At 32.9% G+C, this 25791-nt stretch overlaps 1 protein-coding gene across 1 annotated transcript in view; it reads right to left on the minus strand.

Annotated features, from left to right (window-relative positions):
• LOC147067189 (uncharacterized) overlaps positions 1 to 25791 on the minus strand; it is a 99551-nt gene that overhangs the window by 49719 nt on the left and 24041 nt on the right. The window contains exons 6-9 of the mRNA XM_085954896.1: positions 25181 to 25303; positions 5076 to 5219; positions 4550 to 4693; positions 4257 to 4388 (exon numbers count right to left, since the gene is read on the minus strand). Coding sequence (XP_085811022.1) covers positions 4257 to 4388; positions 4550 to 4693; positions 5076 to 5219; positions 25181 to 25303 — 543 coding nt within the window. The remainder of the gene's footprint in view (positions 1 to 4256; positions 4389 to 4549; positions 4694 to 5075; positions 5220 to 25180; positions 25304 to 25791) is intronic.

Genomic DNA, 25791 nt, shown 5'->3' on the forward strand with positions numbered 1-25791 from the left:
TAATTTTGCAAATGCTTCACTACTCTGACAGTGAAACCCCTGCCGGTGATAGACTTTACAAAATTAGAACACTTCTCGACCACTGCAGAAATTTGTTCAAAGACTCGATGTTGCCGAATGAAAACCTCTGTATAGATGAAAGTATTATAGTATTTAAAGGACGACTTATATTTAAGCAGTTTATACCTTCAAAAAGACATAGGTTTGGGATTAAGTTATTTGTGATGTTGAAACTGGATATATTTTAGATTTTATAATTTATTGTGGCGACGGGACGGAAATTACCGATAGTGAAAAGTTGGGTGTGTCTGGGGCTGTTGTGACTACATTGCTGAGGGACTATTTTGGTAAAGGCCATAAACTTTTTTGCGACAATTGGCACAGCAGCCCAGAATTATTTGAACATTTGTTCAACAGCATCGCTGCCTCCGGCTCCGATCGGAGCCGCGTCATCACTCATAGTCGGTGCCGCCGTATCCGATCGGAGCCGCCTGTATAGTAATCACGAAATTGTCATTATTTCACTGGCACTACCATTGAGTGATTTATTTCTTAGCTGGCATCGTAGATGAATACGTTACCGATATTTTTCGCTAGTTGGTTTTTGATTAATTTTTTTATAGATATTTTTCGGCACTGTGTTTTATAAGGTCCTACCTACATACCACTTATCATTATCACTTATCGCATGTTCGGCAGTGGCAGCATTAGGTTATTTAGAATATTTTTCAGTATGATTTTATAAAGATAAAAAGTTTTTTAGTCAAGCATGCCACTGTTCCACGAAAATATTAATTGGTCTTCATATTAGTGTTACTTAAGTGGTTGCTTTGAAATTTGATACTTTTCATAACAAGGTGAACACCAAATCTCATAAAATCAATTAGGGACCGTAAATGTTATCTCAGGCCATAAAAAATCCATAAAATAAATTGCATAACATTATAATATTTTCAAGCATCTTACAAGGGCCTTCATTCACAAAACCACTTGAATGTTTTCAATGTCTTAAGTACTGTGGAAAAATTTATAATTTACGACTTGTTATAACATAACTTTTTTTTATAACAAATACAGTTCAAGGGCAGCACGATTTACCGGCGATATTTTTGGAAACCAACTTAAAAATATGTAGACCTTTTATCTTACTCTAGCGCGTGTCGCAGAGATTATAAGGGTGCCGAATACTTTCTCACTCGCACTCATGCATCGTTTTTGTTCAGGCCTTGCTTCTTCCAGTAATAATCCAAAAAGAATGTTAAAAACAGAACTTTCAATATGTTCCCAATCTACCATTAAAAATACAATAAGAAAAATAACAAATATTATGTGTCGAGAATATGATGTAGCTTTGTGCCCTCAGCCCTGTTTTTACGATTACCATGAAACTATTAAATTTTAAATTCTTGTAGATAATATTTTATGTTAAGTGTTTTGAAATAACCCCTCAATAATAAATAAAGTGATTTCGTAACATTTTTTATGTGCTCTGTAAAATATTAATGTGTTCTGTGTTTGAAGTGGGGCTCCCACATATTGTGCCCTAATAAACTTGTCATCGGCGCAAGTGTCCATGCCACTTGAAGTAGACAGTGGCCGCCTGGTATGTACCTATGCATGGTTTTTTTTACTATGGGACGTGTTTGTTCAAGCTCTATCGCCTCATTTAAGTCGTATTTGTTTATTTTTAGATGTCGTAAAATTATTAGGAATGTATATTTATCGGTTCGCTTCTCGGATTTTTAATGACAGTTTTTAACGAGTTATGATAAGAAATCACGCCGCCAACAAATGATATACATTGGGGCGACCATTGGTGCGACGAAAAGGTTAAAGTGGCAGCCATAGACAATAAACATTTCCATACAATCTTTAGGCTGTCCGTGTTAAGCTTAGCATTTCCGAATAAAAGGCCAGACAGTGACTGGCGCCACGATACTGAAACACATACATCTAATTTCTGAACCCTTGCATCGATCGATGTCGCAGCCAGAAGTAAAAATCGATTCGAAATCCCGCGCGCAAATAACGCGTCTGCACAGTACAAGAAGTTACCTTATCGCGAAAGATATAATGTTATTTCTTCCGTTACATACGGAAAAGTATAAATAAATGTCAAATCCTATGTATAAGCCGTATTTATAAAAATAAATACATTTTAATAATCCCAAGAGCGGTCTTTGTGACGACGCGGATTTTTTTTAAAAGAGCGGTGTTTGGTGCACAGTGTTACATTGTCGACAGGAGATGATAGTTCAGTAACGGTTCGTATTTATTTTAATTATGTAATATATTTTCGAATCTATTGTCTAGAAAATATTTTGTAGCCATTCTTACCTACAGGCAGCTGTATAATTTTCGCATTGCACCTACATATTTCGCTGTTATATTGGAACGTAATATTTTTTAAAAATAGTGGTATGCAGTTGTCTTGAAAATAAAATGCTTTTTGTTGGTACAAAGCATTAATATTTATTTAGAATAACAATAACACATTTAATACAGTAAAACCTCGTTAGTAAGAATACTGATAATTCGAAATTCGCCGTAATTTGAAATTTTCCCGAAAAAAGTCCGTAAAACATTATTTTCATATAAAACCATACCTTTAATTCGAATTTCGTAATTCAAAATGATTTCAGAGTCCCCCCAGGCATATAAAAATATTTAATAAATCGTAATAAAGTACACTATTTCATGAGCCAGTCATTGAAAATGTGACTGACTTTTTTTAAAACATCAAAAATTACTTATTTTATGATGGTAATAAAAATAATCCTTACATTTTATGATTCAATTCGGTAGGCACATCTATGATCAGAAACGAAATTAAATTTTTTTTTCTTCAAAATTTTAATATTTTCTCCCCATACATATCGTAATTTGAATTTTTTTTTCGATTTTCGGTCCCATGGAATTCGTATTAACAAGGTTTTACTGTATGTACATATTCAATACTAATTTTATTGAAAAATTGCCAGGAGCTAGTTCAGGGACTCACCGCCTCATATCCGCTGTCTCAGTCGCCATATTGGTAAATTTAAGAAATCGAGCTTACCAACCAAATATATAAATTACAAAAAAATCCATTGAAAATTTTGTCAAAACATGATTTAAAGCACCAAGATCAATTTTGACAATTTCCAAATAAAGAGTGGTCAGAGAATATTAACCCTTTTACTCCCATTCAGCCGATATTTCGGCCCACCATACCTATGCGAAAACTCCATCTGGGCGGATCCATCGGCCGAAAATTTGGATCCAAATTTACGATTTATTCCAATTTTTTTCCCGTCATATTTCGTCTCATGTAGACATAGCATTATATTCGGTCTGTGTTAGGTGTGACTAATATTTATTTTAGTATGGCACTTGCTTATAATTATGTCATACCCTAATAACTCACAAGTCATAATTGCTCTTGCTGTCGAACTCGAAACCAAAGAGGGTCATAAAAATAATAAAACATTATTTTTGTCACATTTTAAGTTCTGAGATTTCTTTTAGTTGTTTTATGATTCATATATCACATAATTATGAATTTTGTAATTTTTATGAACTCTGACTGAGGGAACAATGAATGCCCACTGTTTTTTTGGTAGGATGGTGAAAAAATACATGAATAAATATTATTATAATAGATTTAGTGCTTTGAAACTTATTTTTTGAAATTACTTCATTCCCATATCAGTTGGTCCTCGATACTGTATCGAATTCTCGTGCGATTTCGTGAATTGAATAATATTCTTGAATACCTTGTCACTACACGATTTTTTTTGATTACTTTATAAAAATTCTATTTCATAGAGAAATAATATGTTTATTTTTTTTTCTGTTACTAGATAAGAATAGATTATATTATAAAATTTGATATATCAATTATAAATAAAAAAATGTCACACTTGTTTTGTAGTTCAAACATAGTTTTATCCATTCATTTCTACATAAATATTGATACATTATTATTTTATTTTGTTTTATTGATGTAAATTATCAATATTATTACTTATTATTGCTTTATACACCATTGAGAACACAAAAAAAAAGTTTAAAATTTTTAAAACATGTGTAGAATTATTTATTTAAAAAAAACTAAATCGACGATTTTTTGGCAAAAAACGCTTGGGAGTTTTCACATATGCTAGGCTAAATCACCTGGGAGTAAAAGGGTTAAGTGGCAAAACCCACCCTAAGTAATTTTGAAACACTGCCATGTTTTTAATATTTAACCCAAGTAGTCCCCAATGAATACTCACAAGCCTTTATTGAAGGGTTTTTTGTCTTTTGGAGAAACATAATTCTCTGGTACAGGGAGGATACCATCAGTTGACTCCTGCAGTGTAATGTTCATCGATGCAAGGCTACGATTGGCTTCTTTCACTCCAGAGCTGACAAAAGAACAAAAGTGATTATAAATTTACATAAAGTCCTTCTTTTTTAATAAATCAATCATCCTCAGAGAATGATATGGCGAGTGGCAAAATCCAGATAATGTAATTTTGAAACACGTTTTAAATATTTTACCTAAATAGTTCCAAACGATACTCACGAGTATTTATTATAGGGCACGTGTGTCTTGTTGCCCATTGGAGATACATAATTTTCTGGTGTACGTAAAATTCCATCATAAACCGGCTTCTGCGGTGTAATGTTCATTGCTCCTAAGTCACGGTTTGTTCCATTAGCGTCAGACCTGACAAAAGGTGATGACTGATTAAAAGTCTACAGCTACACTGAGTGCTTACATTTTCACAGAGAATATGTTAAAATCTACGCATAGTTTTATAACACGTTCTGTGTGACGAACACGGCTCCTGTGTCCCATACAAATTTTGTAGCCACAAGTTGGACACGGCAGCAGTGTTCCCGTCATTATTACCATGCATTTGAATGAAAATTTTACAACTTTGCTACCAAAGTATAATATTATATAATATTTTGTGCTCATTAGATTTTTTTAATAAATCTATCATCATCAGAGAATGATATTATGTTGAGTGGCAAAATCCAGTCAATGTAATAATTTTGAAACACGTTTTAAATATTTTACCTAAATAGTTCCAAATGATACTCACGAGTATTTATTATAGGGCATGTGTGTCTTCTTGCTCATTGGAGATGCAAAATTTTCTGGTGTACGCAAAATTCCATCATAAACCGGCTTCTGCGGTGTAATGTTCATTGATCCAAGGTCACAGTTTTTTCCATTAGCGTCAGATCTAACAAAAGATGATAATTGATTAAAAGTCTACAGCTACACTGAGTGCTTACATTTTTATTACAGAGAATATGTTGAACATCCACCCATAGCTTTCAACACGTTCTGTGCGACGAACACGGCTCCCATATCCATTCAACTTTGTAGCCACAAGTTGGACACGGCAGCAGTGTTTCTGTCATTATTACCATGCATTCGAATGAAAATATTACAACTTGGCTACTAAAGTTGATAAATATTATCAGCGTGACTAAAATACCCTTTAGTATAATATATCGATATTTTGTGCTAATCGGTCGCTTGCAAGCGTTTTTTATGATTTACTCATATACAGTACTAGCAGTATCACCATTCTAGCGACATTTTCAATAAAAAATCGGGGTTGCAGCATTAACTTCCGCATTTCAAGGACCTGTACGCGGCGGCCCTTTTCCGCAAAAACCGTAAAACTGTCCGTTAAATCTGAAATTCGAGACCCCGACCACGCACTCCGGCTCGTCGGCCTCCGTCTACCCTCCAAATTTTGTCAAATTTGTATAAAGAAAAACCGACGCCAGGACAGTACATACAAATATCCAAATATATTCTTCAATAATTAAATAAAAGATTTTTGACTAATTCAATTAAAAAACATAAATAAAAATGATTTCAAGTTATACACATTTATATTTTTATAAAAATCGATATTTTTAAAAATATTTATACCTTTGCGGGAGTGCAAGCAACTCACCAAAGTTACATTGCAATTGGATGAATGGTATAGGAACGGATACAAATAGAAGAAGATGATTGTAGTAATTCAGAAACCTTCGCAGGTGTACGCACAACAACTTACCAAAGTTTCATTGCAATCGGATGAATGATATAAGAACACATACGAATAGAAGATAGAATAGATGATTTGTGAATCGAAAAGTAGCTACATCTGAAATTTCAAATTGTATTCGGGTATCAGCACTCCATTAGATACCACCATTTCTGAATTGTTGTCACCATCAGCGGCGGCTCCTCTAATACCATGCAAGTGCTACGCACTTCCTGCATTTTTGAAGACATCGCTCAACTTTTCATTGTTATTCATATGTGTATCACTCACTTCGCGAAGTAGAACATGTACAAGTATTATGAACAATACTCCATTCATGAACGCAAAGCGATAACGTCCAAATAGATTTTCAGTTTACACAGGATTACAATGAGGTCATTGTATACTACTTAAACGGTGGTTGAATGTTCCTGTAATGGCGTTTTGTGTAGAATTTTATACACACTTTTAGATCAGCGCACGAAACGAAGGACTCTAGAAACAAAAACGCCAGTTTCCGTTTTATAACAATGTTGGCGAGTTAATTTTTAACAATTTTACAGTCAACATAGTTAATGAATCGCCAACATTTCACGAAAATACAAACTGCTGCGTTTATTTCTAAACCACTCAAACACATTCAAAATAATAAAAAAAACACATCAGCGGTTATTTATTTGGCTGAAGCATTGTTCACTGGGAGCGTAAAGCCATAAACTGTGACATTTATATTTCTATATTGATATTAAATCATTCTAGCTGTTCAAACTTTTTTGAGAAATAGTTTAAATAAACAAAGACATATTTAATTTACCTCCTGAGAAGTCGGTAAGAGAACACGGCAGCCTTCGGTGATTGGGGTAATCATGAAAAGACGCTATACAACCTTACGTGGCTAGGATACGTGTTCCAGATGCCGCCAAAGAGTGTGACACTTCGTACCCTTATGGCACAGCGTCAAGGGTTCCGTCACCATGGCCGGCCCTCCCTCACCCTGCAGCGGTGCCACAAAAGCGACCTAGGTGCTGCAGGTCTGACATGGGCGCAAGAGTGGGTGATGGACTGAGGGAAGTGGTGCGAACTTGTGCTTGCTCTATGCCCCCAATGCCGGTTCGTGACAGGGTGAAAGAAGAAGATCTTCTCTTTATAGTAGGTAAACCATTGCGCACTACCGGAAAATGCTATTCTGAAGACCACCAGCCACCACTGGTCACCATACATAAATAAATGGTACAATGTTTATGTTGACACCTATTATAATAGTGTTCATTTGGCTAATTATCTGATGGGGCTAAAAACTAGAATCTGCCGGACAATTCGAAAAAATCGTGGCATACCAAGAATTAATAGACAATTTTGAAAAGTTTTTAAATTTCAAGTGTCAGAATTTTTAATCATTGGTAAGTATTTATTTCGAAGTGTCAGAATAAGGACGCCAGTTTTAATGTGGAGGGTAAAATAATGTTTAAGCAAGTAATAATATTAAAATATCGGTTGTAAAACTAAATCATTATTTAAATTACGCGTGTCAGTAGATAAAACATATCGTCTCTGTTCTGGCAGAACACACTAACTGGAGAATACTAGTTTTGAGTAATTTGACTTTGAAGTTGTTAAAATATTTGAAATTGTCTATCATGTGAGTTTATTAACCCTTTTACTCCCATTCGGCCCATCATACCTATGCGAAAACTCCATCTGGGCCGATCCATCGGCCGAAATTTACGATTTATTCCAAATTTTTTCCTGTCATATTTCTTCTGGTGTAGACAAAGCACTATATTCACTGTGTGTTGGGTGTGAATAACATTTATTTTAGTGTCAGCACTTGTTTATAATTATGTCATACCCTAATAACTCATAAGTCATAATTGCTCTGCTGTCGAATTGTTGAACCAAAGAGGATCATAAAAATAATAAAACATTATTTTTATGACACATTTTAAATTCTAATATTTCTTTTAGTTGTTTTATGATTCATATATCACATTACAATATGAATTTTGTAATTTTTATGAACTGACCGAACAAACAATGGATGCCCACTGTACTTTTGGTAGGATGGTGAAAAGATACATGAATAAATATTATTATAAATGATTTAGTGCTTTGAAACTTATTTTTTGAAATTACTTCATTCCCATATCAGTTAGTCCTCGATACTGTATCGAATTCTCTTGCGATTTCGTGAATTGAATAATATTCTTGAATACCTTGTCACTACACGATTTTTTTTGATTACTTTATAAAAATTCTATTTCATAGAGAAATAATATGTTTATTTTTTTTTCTGTTACTAGATAAGAATAGATTATATTATAAAATTTGATATATCAATTATAAATAAAAAAATGTCACACTTGTTTTGTAGTTCAAACATAGTTTTATCTGTTCATTTTTAAATAAATATTGATACATTATTATTTTCTTTTGTTTTATTGATGTAAATTATCAATATTATTACTTATTTTTGCTTTATACACCATTGAGAACACACAAAAAAAGTTTCAAATTTTTAAAACATGTGTAGAATTATTTATTAAAAAAAAACTAAATCGACGATTTTTTTGGCAAAAAACGCTTGGGAGTTTTCACATATGCTAGGCTAAATCAGCTGGGAGTAAAAGGGTTAAGTAATCGTAAAAAGGATGACTTTAAAATAAAGACTGTTTATTTATTCAGGTTTCCAGACGGTAAAGTTTGAAATAAGGAACATTTTGGTATAACTAACAAAATATGTCATTTTTTCGAATTAGTGTCTTCTGCCAGAACAGTGACGATAATATTCATTATTATTATGATAATTTGACAAGTAAACAATTTTATATGGGACGCATAGCAATTTAGGGTTACCATCCTCGCACGTAAAGGATATTTGTCTATGCTCGCACGCCAAATTCATGAATATTCCCAACAAATAACCATTATTGCGATTATTAAAAGAACACCAACTAGGAAGTAATCGAAGGTGCTGCAAAAAGAGCTATAATTATAATATGAGCACATCACACATAGAGGACAGAAGATAACCTGAATTCTGATAACTTTAAACCCAAAATATAATAATTTAGTGATAGTTGATGGTTTATAAATATTATGAAAATTAAAAATATACCTATTAAACTATAAACCTGTTTCATAAACTAATTCTATTGAAACGATTATGAATAATTTGTCTTCAACTGAAATTACGTGCAAAATAACTAAGTAGCTTAAAGTTAAATGATAGTTATGGACTATTTTAACCTATATCCTATAAAATATTGATATATTTTTATAAAATTTACAATAACCTGGTCACACCGTTCACCGTTGATATGTTTACAAGACAAGCGTCCCTTCAAGTTGCCATGTATTTTTTTTTGTAAACAACTGAAGTCTACCTTATTCTTTACCTATTCTTATGTCAAAAATAAGCATATAATAAACACATCTGGTGTACCTACCTACCTGTCTTCTAATTTTCTTAAACGTTGAAAAATATATTATAATACACACTAGGCATACAACATAATTCTATAATGGAGCATATATTTTCAATGGTCCTTAGCCCAGTGTAGATACCTACTGAAAACAGTTTCTAATAAACATTAATAATTGATTACAAACTAATTCTGTTGTACCCAGAACATAGAACCAACAGTTATAGCTGATGGCTAGAACGATTTTTTTAAGAAAGCTGCTCAGAAGATTCACATTGAATTGTGGAGCCATTTCTTTAGATACATTCATTATAATATAAATAAAAAATACTATTCTAGATTTCTAGTGCTGAGGAAGTCAACTGTCATCTGTCAAGGTACTACATAACCATAGACAATTATGGTATTAGTCTATGATACAACACTAACTCGAATATTAGTCAATGGTATAACCCTGGTTGGAATGACAGAAGAATACTATCTTATTAAATTTAAAAAAGCGGCCAATTAAATTATTTCTGCCCAAATTTTAATCTATTCTGACACACAAATATTTATACTTGACATTAAACATTTTAATAATTCCCTTTGCTTATTTAAATACTTTCTCATATATTATTTGAATACTTACCATTGAGCATTTTTTACTTGCTACAGTTTTTAAATTATTCCCAAAGATTAATATAATACTTTTATTATGATACTTCCTATTTTTGAATATTTATACTTACCGAATAATTAGAAGCCTAAAAAATATTCGCTTTCGACTCCAGGAAACTATATTTCGACGAAAAGGGGATGTTTTCATTCAAATGTGGAAAACCAATAAGAAAAGGGACGTCCGGATGATTTCCACGATACATCAGGCGAATTTAGTGGAAACTGGAAAAACTGACAGAACCCATCAGAAAACCAAGATGTGTTGTGGATTACAATAGTTTTATGAATGGTGTTGATCCAGCAGATCAATTTTAATCTTATAACCCCATATATAGGAAATCATTAAAGTGGACCAAGAAAGCCTCTTTATATCTCATAAATTGTAGCATCTTCAATGCTTTTCAAATAATTAAATGCAACAATCTTCACTTTCACGAGTTCTTACTACAAGTCGCAGAGACCTGGCTTGAAAATGGCTGAATAACACACATTATTTGCAAATAAATGCACCTTCTATTTCTACCGCGATGAGAACTCCCAGTTTCAACCCAGACGACTATCTGACGTTTTAAAAAACCATGAATTACAAGCCCATCCATGGAATAAGCCAAACCGAATCGTTTGTTACCCTCAAAACTTACGCTGTTTCTGTTTACCCATGTATCCGTTTTACCATGTACTAACTAGTCGAGTGTTCATGGAGGTGCTTGCGAAACTGTATACAGAAATCGCTTCGTGTTCTATAATGCTCCATTCAAATAACGGTGTTTGTACATGCACGTCTATTTGAAACAAGTATTCTTTATACATAAACTGAAAAATATTTTCCTCTATGGCCACTTTTTGATGTCTATGGGCGCATAAGGCGAGGTCTTTGGCTCAATTTACGATGAAATGTGACTTCAACGCCATCTAAAGGCATCTTAGCATGAATTTCTAAAAATTATTACTAAAAACTTTGGTCGATCGCAACCAGATGGCATTAAAATATAAAATAAAATATTGAGCGTCGCCACATATTAAAAATCATAAGCTTGATAAAAATGCATTTAAATTTATTATATATTTACTTACCTATGTAAAAATATTTACAATTAATATTAACCCCATAAAATATTTACAATTCTGACATGTCTATTTGATTTGATTTAAAGTGTTTATGATTTTTACATTTTGTTTACCGTAGTTTTTTTACAGTGGAAGGGTAACCTGTCCAGTCAATGAACCAGATTTTTTTACGTTGTCAATACTAATTAATATAAATATTTTTCTACAGTAAAGTTCATTTATAGTAGTAAATGAACATTTAAGTACAAATGTTTATGAGATTGAGTTTAATCTTGAACAATTGACAATTACATCGAATTTCTAGAGGTGGAATAAAAAAATGATATTAAATGAATAGCAAAACAAATGCCATTCGAATTATTATTAAACAAAATAAGGAATATAAAGTTGTACTTGGTTATAATAGGAAGGTTGGACCGGCTGAATTTGCTCGTTATAAGCGGTACCGTTATATCAGAGAATAGGTATTTTTATTGTTGGCGAAAACAACAATTAGACACTTAAAGTGTCATAAACGTAATCCGTCCCCGGCGGCATCCTGTCCGATCGGATTTTATTGCTTAGGGTCGAAATGTCTTTAAACGATCAACACATTAACAGTATTTTAGCTCGGTATATCCGATAAGTATCTCGTTATAACAGTGAATAAAAATGTATGGAGAAAATCATATACCAAATGTCAATGATTGTTTCCTCATTACATCCGGAATCTCGCTATGTCCGAGATTGTAATAACCGAGTTCGACTGTAGTTATAATTATGACATAGTCGATATATAGACATCCCAATTCGTTTCGTTTCAACCATGTCCGATCCTAATGGGTTCATATGGGCCTCCACAGAGTGGACGTTTGTATTAACTAACTAACTATATTTGAGATAAGAATAAAGTAAGACACGCAACAAATTGAATAAAAAAGAAGTTGGAGGTAAGAAAAAACGTAAATAAACATGCGAACAAATCTTGATAAGCAAACCCAAAAACAAAATAAAGTGACAAATTAAAAAAAAAAATTGTAAAATGTAAGAAAAAAATTTAGAATTTGAGGTAAGTGCACCACTGATTACATAATATTCTAAGAAAAAGACAGAACGTTATTTCTTTGAAAAAATCTAATGTCGATTTTAACGAACAGTGCAAGATAAAATAAAAGATAGTTATATTTATTTTACCTATAAATATGAAATGGATTTGGAGATATAAAAAGAAACCTTTTTGGCCCAGTGGTTTCTAGGTGTGGACTTTTGTAATCCCCTGAAGATCTCGAATAAATAATTAAAAATTATCAACACCTATACCATATTCCTAGGTATCTACTATGATTGAAAAGTAGATCTTAATTTTTTGTATTTATGATTGCTTCATAAAAAAACAATATTTACGACTTTATGATGTGGCAGATAAATGAGCAACTAAATAGTGATCCAAATATTATGAAAAGTCCAACTATCAAAGCATCACGGTATAAAATTAGTAATACCACGGTTATACACAATTTATTGTACCTACCTATTGTTATAATTTTCTTAGTTCATTTAATCGTTTTTAATTTAATTTATTTTCAAATTCACCTCTTATGTGTTCATTCACTGAATTGTTTACCCTATCTTTTACGGAGACTAATAATAACGTCTATTTTCAACATACTAAATTATCAACCTCCACTTTTTGACAAGACGGCATACAGTTATATAGGCACGTAGATAATAATTTTAAGGCCGTAGACAGGAATGAACGTTTGATGGCCCAAATATAGTACAATAGTATGTATGTAATTAAAGTTAGGGTACAAGTCGGTTATCCTGGATACAGCGGCAAACACATTTTGAAAATAGCCGATATACTGGATTATTTGTTAGTTTGTTAGACTGTTTTGATTGGGTTAATTTGTCTTTGAATAATATTTTGACTAGAAATTTTAACAATTCTCATTATTTTTAACATTGTATATTGTTCATAATTTTTGCAACTACCGCGTGAATAGACGAATTTTATTTACTTATAACATTTTAAACACTTACACATAAATAGGGATAAATTGTACAGTCACTAGACAAAGATTAAATTTGATGTGTGTCAGAAGTAATCTGAGGCATTTTCGCTCGTATGCTTTCTTTATATTATTATGAAACTATACGTATTTTAAAATTGCTTTATAAAAGGTAGGTACGTCAAAACAGTAATAAATATCTGAAATAATTACACAACACTATTTCAAAAAGTGGAGGTTAATATATGTAGTCCATTGACATATGCTCCAATATCGCAAACAGAAAATATTATTGACAGAGCAGAATTATTAACAGAGTGCTTGCCTTCATACCTGACGAACCTTTATTTTCAATGTATGTGTGTGTATTTTGTGTTCCATTTATTTCAGAGCTGGCAGCACCTCACGAACAACTGTTGATATTTCGGCCCAATTTGGGCAATTATCACAACAATCTATTCGTTAATATACCCAAATACAAGATTAAATTTAAATAACTACCCTAAAAATTAATAAATAGTATTTTTAATAGAAACGCTAAACGTTTTTTCTCATTTATTGCGTACAAACCGAGTTTTTTTGATTTTAATTACATGCTTTCTAACCTCTAAAACGATGTTTTTTAAATTTGAAAAAAAAGATATAAGGATATAATAAATTCCAATTTTCGTTTAGCGTTTTCCTAGGTAATAGATTTACGTACATTTTTATCGTAATTTTGATGATAAATCTTAAGTCATTCATTCTTGCCACCCGATATAAATGTACCGAATTTGACACGTATTTTTGGAATACAGAACTCCATGATGCTTTATTATTTTTTATTTTATTTTTCTCATTACTTTTGAATATATATTTACCGATTAATAAACTTTTCTAGCTATTTTTCGATAACAACTTTACCTAGAGACATCACCTTAACTGTCAAATAAACGAAAAATTTTCACATTTTGCCGCTAGATATCCCTAGTAGTCTCTATATGTTGAACTCGCTATTACATACTTTCATATTTCTTTTATTTTTAGATTTAATACATTATGTTACGTTATTGAATAAATATAAAATAATTACAATATTTATTTATAGGAAATCTCTTAACGTGGAGGGTAAACAAATAGTAAATGGTTATCGTGATAGTATAGGTACCTACCATATAATTATTATGCATAAAACGATTCCAACACAATCATGTGAATTGAGTTGTTAAAAATATAATATATTTATTAGTCGCCGCTTTTACGAAATTTGCGGCATTGTAGATTAGCTTCATCAACGAAAGCAAAGTTTAGTATAAATAAAGCGTCAATTACATTGAGCTTTTTTACGAGCTGTTTATTGGCGAATTTATAATCTGCCTGTAACCCAGTGTAATCATCGAACAAGCTAATAAGCAGGTTGTAAACACTCTACCGAGAAAAGTTGAAAGCCGGTCAACTTTATAAGCTACACGCGGCGTGTGGGCCTACTGCGTCTGCGCAGTACCAACCTCCCGGTAAAAAAACGAACTACGTTCCGTCAAAATAGGGGCCTGTCTTGTGGCTTTTCAGCGAATGGAAAGTTTTGTGTGTAATCATCAAATCGCAGTAGCTGTATCGCCCGCTTTTAAATTCGCCAATAAACAGCTCGTAAAAAAGCTCAATGTAATTGACGCTTTAAGCAGTCATGATTGAATAAAATGGAGCACCAATTATAGGATCAATTGTAAAATAGATAATACCATTAGATAATAATAAAATAATTCACAGAATCATAATGAAATACAGAAGAAAACAAGTACCTATGACAATTATCAACAAACACGGGCTGAAGGGCAATTCACGAATGAAGCACTACAAAACACGTCACCGAACCGCTTTAACTGAAGTACGTAAAATTTTTAGTTTTACAGGAGATATTGTGTGTATAGGGCTTCGAACGAAATGGCTAAGTGCGAGTGAGAAAGCATTCAGCATGCTTATACCTCATGTCCATGCGTTAGAGTAAGATAGAAAGTAAACATGTTATGACGGAACTCTTCTGAATTTCATGGAAATTAAATAACATTTTTATCCATTTTGGTAATGACTTCATATTTAATCAGTACTTACCGTTAACGTTGCATTATTAAACCATTCATTGTTGAAGTACGTAGCCAATTAATCTTTAAACAAGCTGGTTACGTCTCCAATATAACAATATCACAACACGGAATTTCCGTTGTATTTTGCAAACAAACATGTGTGTTTCTGTATTACAAAATCACAATAAATATTTATTTAATTTAAACACAAAATAATACTTTCAGCGGTAATAGTTATGTAAAAGATAGAAAAAATAGAATGACAGCCTCTTCTATACTACGTACAAATTTCTGACGTTTAATAAATGTCAAACGGAGAGTTGCTAGCGCCTCTACCGTCAAAGCGTGTATACTTCAATTGCATACTGTACTCGACGCTACCGGTCGACTTTTAATATAATTCGTTGAATTAGGCTTGCGCTTACGTTGTGCAACCGGTCATAGTGCTTCAATCGTGAATCACCCTTCTGTCAGTTGCAATCTGTCAAACACCGACTCTGGCAAATTTTGCAATCGGTTCGCTAAACTGTGAAGAAGGGCATTCTGTGTACGGATTCGGCGAGATGCTTATATACAAAATCTGGATGAACGCAATTATACGTTTTGCACGCCATCTGGCGTAAAATCGCATTCGAAAATATTGGATGGACAGGGTATTAGTAAAAACATTTAGTGAGAAAACAAAAACCTTAGGGAGTAATCCTCAATTCGTACTTACCATAAACGTACAGTAAAATTGGTAAGTAGCCGAAATCCATCTGTTAACTATAGATTATAGAGTTAAGGAATCCTTAACCATAGACTACTTTTGTTATGAACTCGCCCCCTTCTGTATTAACATTTACCACTGACAGCTGCTGTCAAAATAAATTTACGTGTCTATAAAACAGCCCATACACTCAAATTCATTTAACAATTGATCTCAATATGGATATTGCATATTGGAGTTTGCAGTTATTGCAAACAATGATGTACGCATGGTAGAATTCGCGCAAAATGCCGATAATGGACAATCTCGAAAATAGAGAATTTTTTGTTTTCGATTGAAACAACTTAACTCATTCATTACTCATTATTAGGTAGGTAGTATATATTATTATTATAATGTTATGAGTAGGTAGGTAAAATTTCATAACATGTCGACAAAAAAGCCATTGTAAAAGATTAGGTGCCTAGGTACGATGGTAGATACACGATATTTTAATTACCTATTGCAAATTAAACTTTTGAACAACTATTAAATATCTGTGACATTTAATACGACATATTTTCCTTTACTTTCGTTGATTCTATACATGTCTTAATTTAGTAAAACCGATTATCGAATTGAAATGTCAGTGTCAATGAATTATGAATTAACTTTTCTTATTCGGATTTAGATATTTATGTAATATTAAACCAATAGATAGGTAGTTGAAATATATAAGTACTTAGTTACCTACACACCAACATGGTAATATTAGTTTTCTCCTATCATCTCCTATATAATATTATTATCCTAAGAGATTTTTGAAAACGCACCAACAGCTCATTTAAGCGACATTTTATTGTTATTTTTACATCTTCACTTCGAAATGTGCGCTACCGATTGAATTGAACACATTTCAGAAATTTTCCATGATTTTACAGGTACGTGATGTTTATATCCGATATTTTCTTACATACAGTATACGATCGCCATATTTACTGTTGATGCCTAACAAAATCACATGTTCGTCGCTTAATACCTTCCTTAATCCTTTATTGACAAATGGAACTGATTTTTTTTTTTATTTATTGACGATTGAGCATCGCGCTCTTAGTGAGACATAATTGTCGGGTTTGTACGAAACGTACGATTATTTGAAAATTGATACCTTTTAACTTATTTTTTTTTATGTTTAGTTAAAAGAAACATTTTTTTAACTAAACACAAAAAAAAAAAAAGTTAAAAGGTATCAATTGTCAATTTTTTGAGACTTTTGTTTCCCCTGAAAATTTTAATTAATTGACTTCCTTCCGCGGTGTTGTTTCTTAAGCGACGATATATTTCTATCATCCTTATCATATTCGACCTGAACCAATCCACTGCTGGATAAAGGCCTCGCATAGCCTGATTATACTCCTTTCTGTCATTTGAATTGCCGTATTTATCAAAATCAGTGATATTATATTTATCTACATATTCATATCGGCATCATTATCATCATAAAGATAAAGGCCTCCCTAGCCTGATTCTACTCCTTTCTGTCATTTGAATTGCTGTATTTATCAAAATTGCTGATATTATATTTACCCATTCATAATATCGTCATTATCATCATAAACCAAGATCAATCCACTGCTGGATAAAGGTTATCCCAACATAATTCTACTCGTCTTGGTAATGTAAACTGCTATATTTTTTTTTAATTTGTGATTTTATATACCTACCCATTTATATCGTCATTATCGTCATCAACCTGTATCAATCGACTGCTGGATGAAGGCCTCTTAAAGCTGATTCCATATCTTTAGGTCTTATAAATTCCTATTCTTATCAGAATTGGTCTAGAATAGACTCAGATATTATATGTATTGCTTCATTATTTATCAACATTTGTCTTGATATGAATGTCCCGCACCGGGAAACTGTATTGTTTAACCCGGCCGGCGCCGATGTCACACACCTTGTACAAATCGGCCAAATTCGCAATGCGCATGTGTATAAATCGATGTCACCGCGTCCATATTTATCATACGGGACTGATTTTTTCACGTAAATTTGGCCTGATTTGTCCTTCTCCTGCCACCTATGACATATTTTAAAAGCATTGGTTCTAAATATAAAATAATCACCAAAGTTTCGAACCAATTCGTACGGCCAAGTTTTGCCGGTCGACAGAAATCAGTTTGAACTGCGCGCCGCGACTGCGCAGTATACGACAGACTTTCAACCGAGCGGGCCATTGCGCGGGATTGTATTTATCGCATACAAGTTGAATATTTACCGCAATCGTTGATAAATACTTTTTTTGCTGTCTGGTGTACTTATCACATTAAAACTGGCATGATTAACTATTGAACGTATGATTTTATTTTACCGCGATTTTTAAAATACTTTTTGTACTGTCTACCGTGTCCCATTTTAGTGAATGTGAAAATTAATACTGATATCAATAACTATTGTGTGTGAGTTTAATGGTTTCTGTGATTTGGCGTTCCCTAATACTGTAGTTAAACATTTTAAAAACATTTCATAGTTTTATAGTGCGTAAATATGGAGGAAGAAAATGTGCGTACTAATGAGGAATTGGACTCAGATTATGATATGTCGGAAGAGGAATTGGAACAGCATGAGACTGATCATGACGTCGACGATACGGACTCTGACGAGCCAATTGAATTTTTGCGGTCGTGGAGAACTGGCCCGTATATTCCAATAGTTCACGAATTCAATGATTGTCGATCTGGCGTGACATCGAACGACTTGAACGAATCCTCTCCCGAATGTCTTTTCTTTGAACATTTTTTGAATAAAAATATAATGTCGGAAATAGTGAACCAAACGAATACATTTTTTAACCATTCGTACAGTGCGGGAGACCTTGGACCGAAATCGCGATCACACAATTGGACAGACACGTCAGTGCCGGAGTTGTATACATTTTTTGCCGTATCAATGCTGATGACTCGAAATAAGCACACGTCGATAGAGGAACATTGGAGTACCGATCCTTACCTGCATGCAGACATTTTTGGGAAAATAATGGCTAGAAATCGATACCAACTTATTTTACAAATGCTTCATTTTTCTGATCCTAGTGTGACCGCCTCAAATGATAGACTAGCTAAAATTAGATTACTGTTAGAACACACAAGAACAATTTTTAGGGAAACGATGATACCGTATCAGAATCTTTGCATAGATGAGAGCATAATCGTGTTTAAGGGTAGATTAATTTTTAAACAATTCATTCCTTCCAAAAGACATCGATTTGGAATAAAAATGTTTGTGATGTGTGACGTAATGACAGGATATATTATTGACTTTATAATTTATTGTGGGGAAGGGACTGACATACAAGACAATGAAAATCTCGGTATTTCCGGTGCGGTAGTGACAACGCTAATGAAAGACTACATCGGGAAAGGTCACACCTTATGGTGTGATAACTGGTATTCGAGTCCGGCGCTTTTTAAATACCTTCACTCTCACAAAACGAATGCTTGCGGTACAGTGAGAAAAAATCGTAAAGATATGCCAGAGTTCAGCAAACTGAAAAAGGGAGATACCGAGTCTAAGTACAATAGTCCACTTTTGGCTCTGAAATGGCACGATAGGAGGGATGTTCACATGCTATCCACCCTCCACGATGCATCATTTGGACCAACGGGAAAAGTGAACTATAGAACTGGCGAAAACATCGAAAAACCAAAATGTGTTATAGATTATAACAAAAATATGGGTACGGTAGATAAGTCCGACATGATGCTTAGCAACTTGTCGTGTATGAGAAAGTCGATCAAGTGGTATAAAAAGGTCGCATTCCACATGATCGACTTATATTTATTAAATGCTTTTTATTTATATAAATTTATTAAATGTGACAAAAAAACATTGGGCGATTTTCAACTCTGTGTAATAAAACAATTAGTGAACATTGTGTGAGAATTTCAAATGCACCCCTGCCCAAGCCGACAGCGTCAACTAGCGATAATCCCGTACGATTATTGCCCAAAAGTGCAACGGGACATTTGCCAGAATACATTTTACCGACACAAAATACCGATAAGCCTAGAAGGAGATGTTTCGTATGCGGGAATTCTAAAAAAAATCCGAAAAAAACAAAACTCTCTCGCTATATGTGCCCAACGTGTGATGTTGCGTTATGTCTGTCACCTTGCTTTAAAATATATCACACGTCAAAAGAATTTTAAAATAGGTTTATTATTGTATTTGTTTTTTTTTTAATATCTGAGTTCGTGTTAATTTATCAATAATATTCAATAAAGTTTAAATATATTAAAAGGGTCCCCTTTATATTTGTTTACGACTCAACCCGAAGACATTAATATGTGATTTATCGATATGCACTTGAAAATTAGTAACACTTCAATTCGTGGGAACGTAATGCACAAGTGTCGAAATAGTACACACCGCGCAGAGCTCTAACTATTGGCTACAAAATGGCGTCTTACGGTGAGTTCTTTCAAATTTGGATAGCATTCGTTTGTTCGAGTGTTTCTGATATTATAACTGATTTATTACGGTTTTTTAGTGTGTCGAAATTATTTTAATGGTTTTGGGTTCTCGACTGGAGCTGTGACATATTTTTTATTGCTTTTTTTAGTATAGAACAAAGACGATAATGAAATTCATGCGTAGTTATGGTGCGTCATACGATTTTTGAGGCAGGTGCCGGGTTAAGGTTAATTTTTAAATCAAAATATGATTTTTAAAATATTATTTCTATGGCTCCAAGTATTTATAGACAATGAAACAAAATAATGTTTAAATTTATTTTTTATGCTGCCTTTTTCTATTATGTAAATGGGACCCGAAAAGATTAATATTCGCGTTATATTGGATCGCTATTTATGATAATCACGATTGAGATGTATAATTATTTATCATATTTAAATGCACACCTACACATATATTGTATTAAAATTAAAATGACAGTGGTAGCAATCAGCTAAATTTTCAACTGTCTGACGTGAATGAAAATCCATCCCGAAGGGAAAACTATGGCGCCGTCTACACACTTTACAATTATTATATTAAAATCAAACACCAAGTCATTATGACGAAAAACTGTCTCCAAGACTTAGCGAGACAGACTGGCGAGAGCCAGCTGGCTCAGCTAGTTCTATATAATTATTCACATCATAGCATATTTGTAATAATTGTAAATGACACCATCTGACATTTCAAGGGCAAGTGTTACCGTATCGGGAAAAACATGGGTCAAAAAATAACTTATATTATTCACTAATTGCGGAGACATTTAATCATTTTAATTAAATATTAATTGTGTATTTATAGTTATTGAATTTATTTTGTATATTTTTCATATTTTTGTCATCATTTAACAATTATTACAAAATAATTTACCTAAATTATGAAAAAGAGAATTTTTATATATGGTATTATTTTCAATAGAAAAACAGAACGAAGCTATTGCAGATCTGGTGGACCATAGACAACTCGATATAACTATGAAACGCTTTCTGGATAGTGTTTTGTTGTAAATAAATTTTATTTATGACAGACGATTGAGCATCGCGCTCTTAGTGAGACATAATTGTCGGGTTTGTACGAAACTAAAAATACGAAAACTAAGTGCGTTCATGTGCAAACAATGCAAAATTCCGCTTCATGTTGTTAAATGTTTTGAATGAAAAATTATTGAATGTATAGATTTAACAAATTTTACAACTTATTATATTAGAAGGCATATAAAATTAATTAGTATCATAAAAAAGCTATAGAACAATATAACGAAAATGTGAATTTCGTAATATATTGAGTGTATATCATCATTGGGAGCTAATTTTGACTGGGTGAGTGTTTTAATCACATTTTTATTCATGATTTATGGTTGAAAAAGCTTCTGTGAAGCATCTCCATCTCCCGACGCAAATATTTTATGACATTGTAAATAAACAGTATAGTCACCACACTTTCCTTTCCTCTATAAATTATTTTGATGTAAAAACTTTTATTTTATTTGTATGCATTCCATAGCTTGAAGTTTATTGACATTACCCACTTGTGGTTGATGCAATCCGTTATTTCGTGCCTGCGGCAGTCAACAATTTTTAAGGAACTTCCCCGTATACAACATGTTAAATGAACTATTAAATTAATTTTATCAATCTAAACACATCGCAATTTCATGAGATATTCATTATTATTATACAAAAAAATAAACCAATGATTGTAAATTATGTAATAGCATAATGATAAATACACATTATTAAAATAATTAATTAAATTAAATATGCCCTATTTTACGTTGCTATGTACAAATTAAGAAAGCTATGGCATCTATTTTTTGCTGAGCGGGGTCATTCAGTTCCATGCCGTCACCGCGGTACAAATCTCGTTCTACAAAGGATGTGAATGTTAGTGTACGCATACTGGGGAGCAAATCAAATAACCCCTATATGAGTAAAAACGCTCTCTATGTGTCATTGTTCTAAATTAATTTATTATCTATATTAACCCAATGCTTACGGGCCGCACAAAATTGTGTTTTTTCTAATTGCTTTTCAAATGCAAATAAACATGTTAATTAAAAAATTAATGAAAAGGGCCCGTAAGCATTGGGTTAATAATTCTTATTTAAGTTTAAAATTTTAAGCACGCTGTTTAGATGTGATTAAGTAACGACTCAGATAATCATATCGTCGGTATAGTGGCAGAAGACGATAAGTCAAAAATTGGCTGATTTGAGTTATGAATGCAGAATGATAAAGTTTAACACGCTCTATCGTCTGAAAAAACAAGCTCCGCCAAAGTCCATGTAGTTGTGACATAATTTAAAGAATTCAATACGTATTAAGTCACTTTCTTTCATACTTTATAGTGGCAAATAACAATAAGATGACTTAACGTTATTTGGCTTCAAGCTTCTAGTCACTTGTCCGTTATTTATATTGACTTATTGTTTATGCCACACACAGCTTGCAACCATTTGACAGTTGGTTCTGAATGTTGACGTTTCGCGCGTATTTATATATCTCATATCTTCTACAATTGTGCTTGTAATCTGTTGTATAATCGTTTTTATCGACGTGTATAATTTAAGATTGGAAAATATTATGTTTCTGTATGGGCAACAGAATAAAATAAGGGAGCATGTAAAAGGTAAGCATCTTAATTCAACATAACCTCAAAATTAAGTTTGCTCTACAATTATTGATTATTTGTGTACTGATATCACGTTTCTATGGCGTATTTTTATGTCTTACTAATGCATATGTTTTATTTATATTTTAGATGATGCACACCAAAGTGATGTTGTGGATGGAGACAATATTAATAATGTCTGGGACTCACGATTGTACTCGGTCAAAACCAAATGCCGCCTATTTGACGCTTGCATTCTGAAGGTGCTGCTTTACGGTAGCGAATCATGGCACCTTACGAAGGCTCAGAGCAACCGTATACTGAGCTTCGAAAACAGATGTTTGCGATGAATACTGGGTGTGTGGGTGGTATGACTTTAGGATCGAGGAGATAAGAGAATGCACCAAACAGCTTCTCATCACGCTGAGAGTGAAGAGACGACGTTGGACCTGGGTCGGCCACGTGCTGCGGATGCCAGAAGAGAACCTCAACTTGGCTTGCCTGTTCTTCAAGGCGACCTGACTCCGGCGTCCTGGAAGGCCGCTAAATACTATCTATAGAGTGTTTACGGCGGAGCTACTGGATGCTGGTTTGACCTGGAACGGAGCAAAAAGACTGGCGAGCGACAAGGATTCTTGGAGGCGCCGCGTGGTGTCAATATGCTCCAATTAAGGGCCGGATATGGCCAAAGAATACGAAGAAAGAGCTTTGAGCGCAAAGAGGATTTTATTTTAAGGAATGCAGACAGTGCTGCTCCAAAAACCCAAAGGGTACGAATTGCTGACTGCAAACTGCGCAAGGACTCAAAATCATACCACTTTTATCAAATTGAATTAAAAGAAAGTATTTGCCAAATTTCTTTCTTAAATCTCCATACCGTTTATCCACCTGTTATCTGATGTTTCTAATAAATAAATTAAATACTGTTCTCGAACCCTTCGAGGTTGGCTATGATGAAGCGGAAATGATCTCTTAATTATATTTTAAGTTTTCTTAATTAATTTTATAGGGTGATTGTTAATTTTAATTGTTTTCATAAATTATTTTTGTGTAATCATCATCCCCATACCGTTTATCCACCTCTAATCCAATGTTCTGATGAATAAATTAAATAAAAATGTATTCTTTTTATTATTTTTACCTAGTACTTAGCTACACAAATTTATGTTTAATAATTTAATAAAGATGAAAAGTATCATAATTTGAAACAAGATTATTACTAATCTTACTTACAAAAATATCAAATTACTTCTATACCTACCTAATATTATTACCTAATAGTATCCACCTACCTAATATTATTTCTGTTTTAAATTGGCCAGTTTCTATTGTTATTAGAGTCCAATGTATTACTACTCAACTATAACATTTTATGTTTGACTATTCTATTAACTCAAAAATCGTTGTGGCAAAAAACGTTAATTCACCTTTTTGTAAATAAACTCAAAAAACTAATTATTATTACTATAAAAAAGACTTGACAATACTCAAATCGAATTCATAAATGATTACCGAATATCATAAAGTAGCAAGTTTAGGTAAAAATGTTTAAACTATTTAAATAGAGAGGTTTCAATTTCTTGAATTTAGAAAAAGACGATTATCTCCAAACAAGGTTTTTTGACTAACGCCTTTTGCCACTATACTGACGATATTATTTATTCTGAAAAATTACTCATTTCCTAATTTATAAAATTATAATATTATTATAAGTAGCTTGGTACATAATGTATAATATGAGAAAGTACTGTCCAACACAAAGATTTAGGCAATAGCCGGAAGTCGCTGTCGTCAACTAAATAGGAGGAGCTTGTTAGTTCACAGTTTTAACATGAAGCCAAGAAGATCTTGTTGTACAGTAGGTAGGTATGTATATTTAGTAATAATGGCTAAACCCCACCACCTAGAAAGTCATTGAGCCACCACTGAATCTAGATATGAAGCGCATGGTTTCAAATTCCCCATAAACGGTTTTTGAAAATTTTTTAAAAAATTCAGATGGATATTTTTGTTACCTATATGATGGCCAAAGATTGAACTTTAAAAAAACCCAAAAACCATCAATACGCAGAGATATTTTATTCGCAGTGAATGTGTTAAACATTGTGCCATATTTTAAATAGTCCTAATCAATACTTACAAGTCATTATTGAAGGTTTTTTTGCCTTTCGAAGATGCATGATTTTCCGGTTCATGAGAGGTACCACCATCGGTCGACATCTGCGGTTTACTGGTGAAATGATTGTTTCCTTTCCCTTTAGAGCTGAAAAGAAGAAAAGAGGTTCTACACTAGGTCATCACAAAGGTTGATAAACAATTTGTGAAAATTATAAAAGGTGCTTAGATTCAAATAATCAAAAAATGTTATCAGTTCAGATATGAAGCGCCTGGTTTCAAATCCCCCTAAAACGGTTTTTGAAAATTTTTGCATTAGATAATATGTATTTACATGGATATTTTAGTTACCTATATTAGTGCTCTGCAACCTTTTCTCACCCACGGCACACCTCAGATAAAACAATTTGTACACCCAAACATGGACCCCACATCCTGAAGGAGGACCCCAGGCCAGTCGTATTGATTGTATTAAAGTAATGATGAAATTTCTTTTGCAGCAAGTCAATATATTTTCATTCTGACCGTGCATTGTTTTATTAAGTTCATGCAGGTGCTCAAATATATTACCAGCCATGCACGCAAATTTCACTATTAAGTAAGTACAGGCGGACCTCGACTTTCGGACGTTTGACT

The sequence above is a fragment of the Rhyacophila brunnea genome, unplaced genomic scaffold, assembly GCF_057557595.1.
Source record: "Rhyacophila brunnea isolate RB1 unplaced genomic scaffold, BYU_Rbru_1.0 scaffold_4, whole genome shotgun sequence".
NCBI classification, from domain to species: Eukaryota; Metazoa; Arthropoda; class Insecta; order Trichoptera; family Rhyacophilidae; genus Rhyacophila; species Rhyacophila brunnea.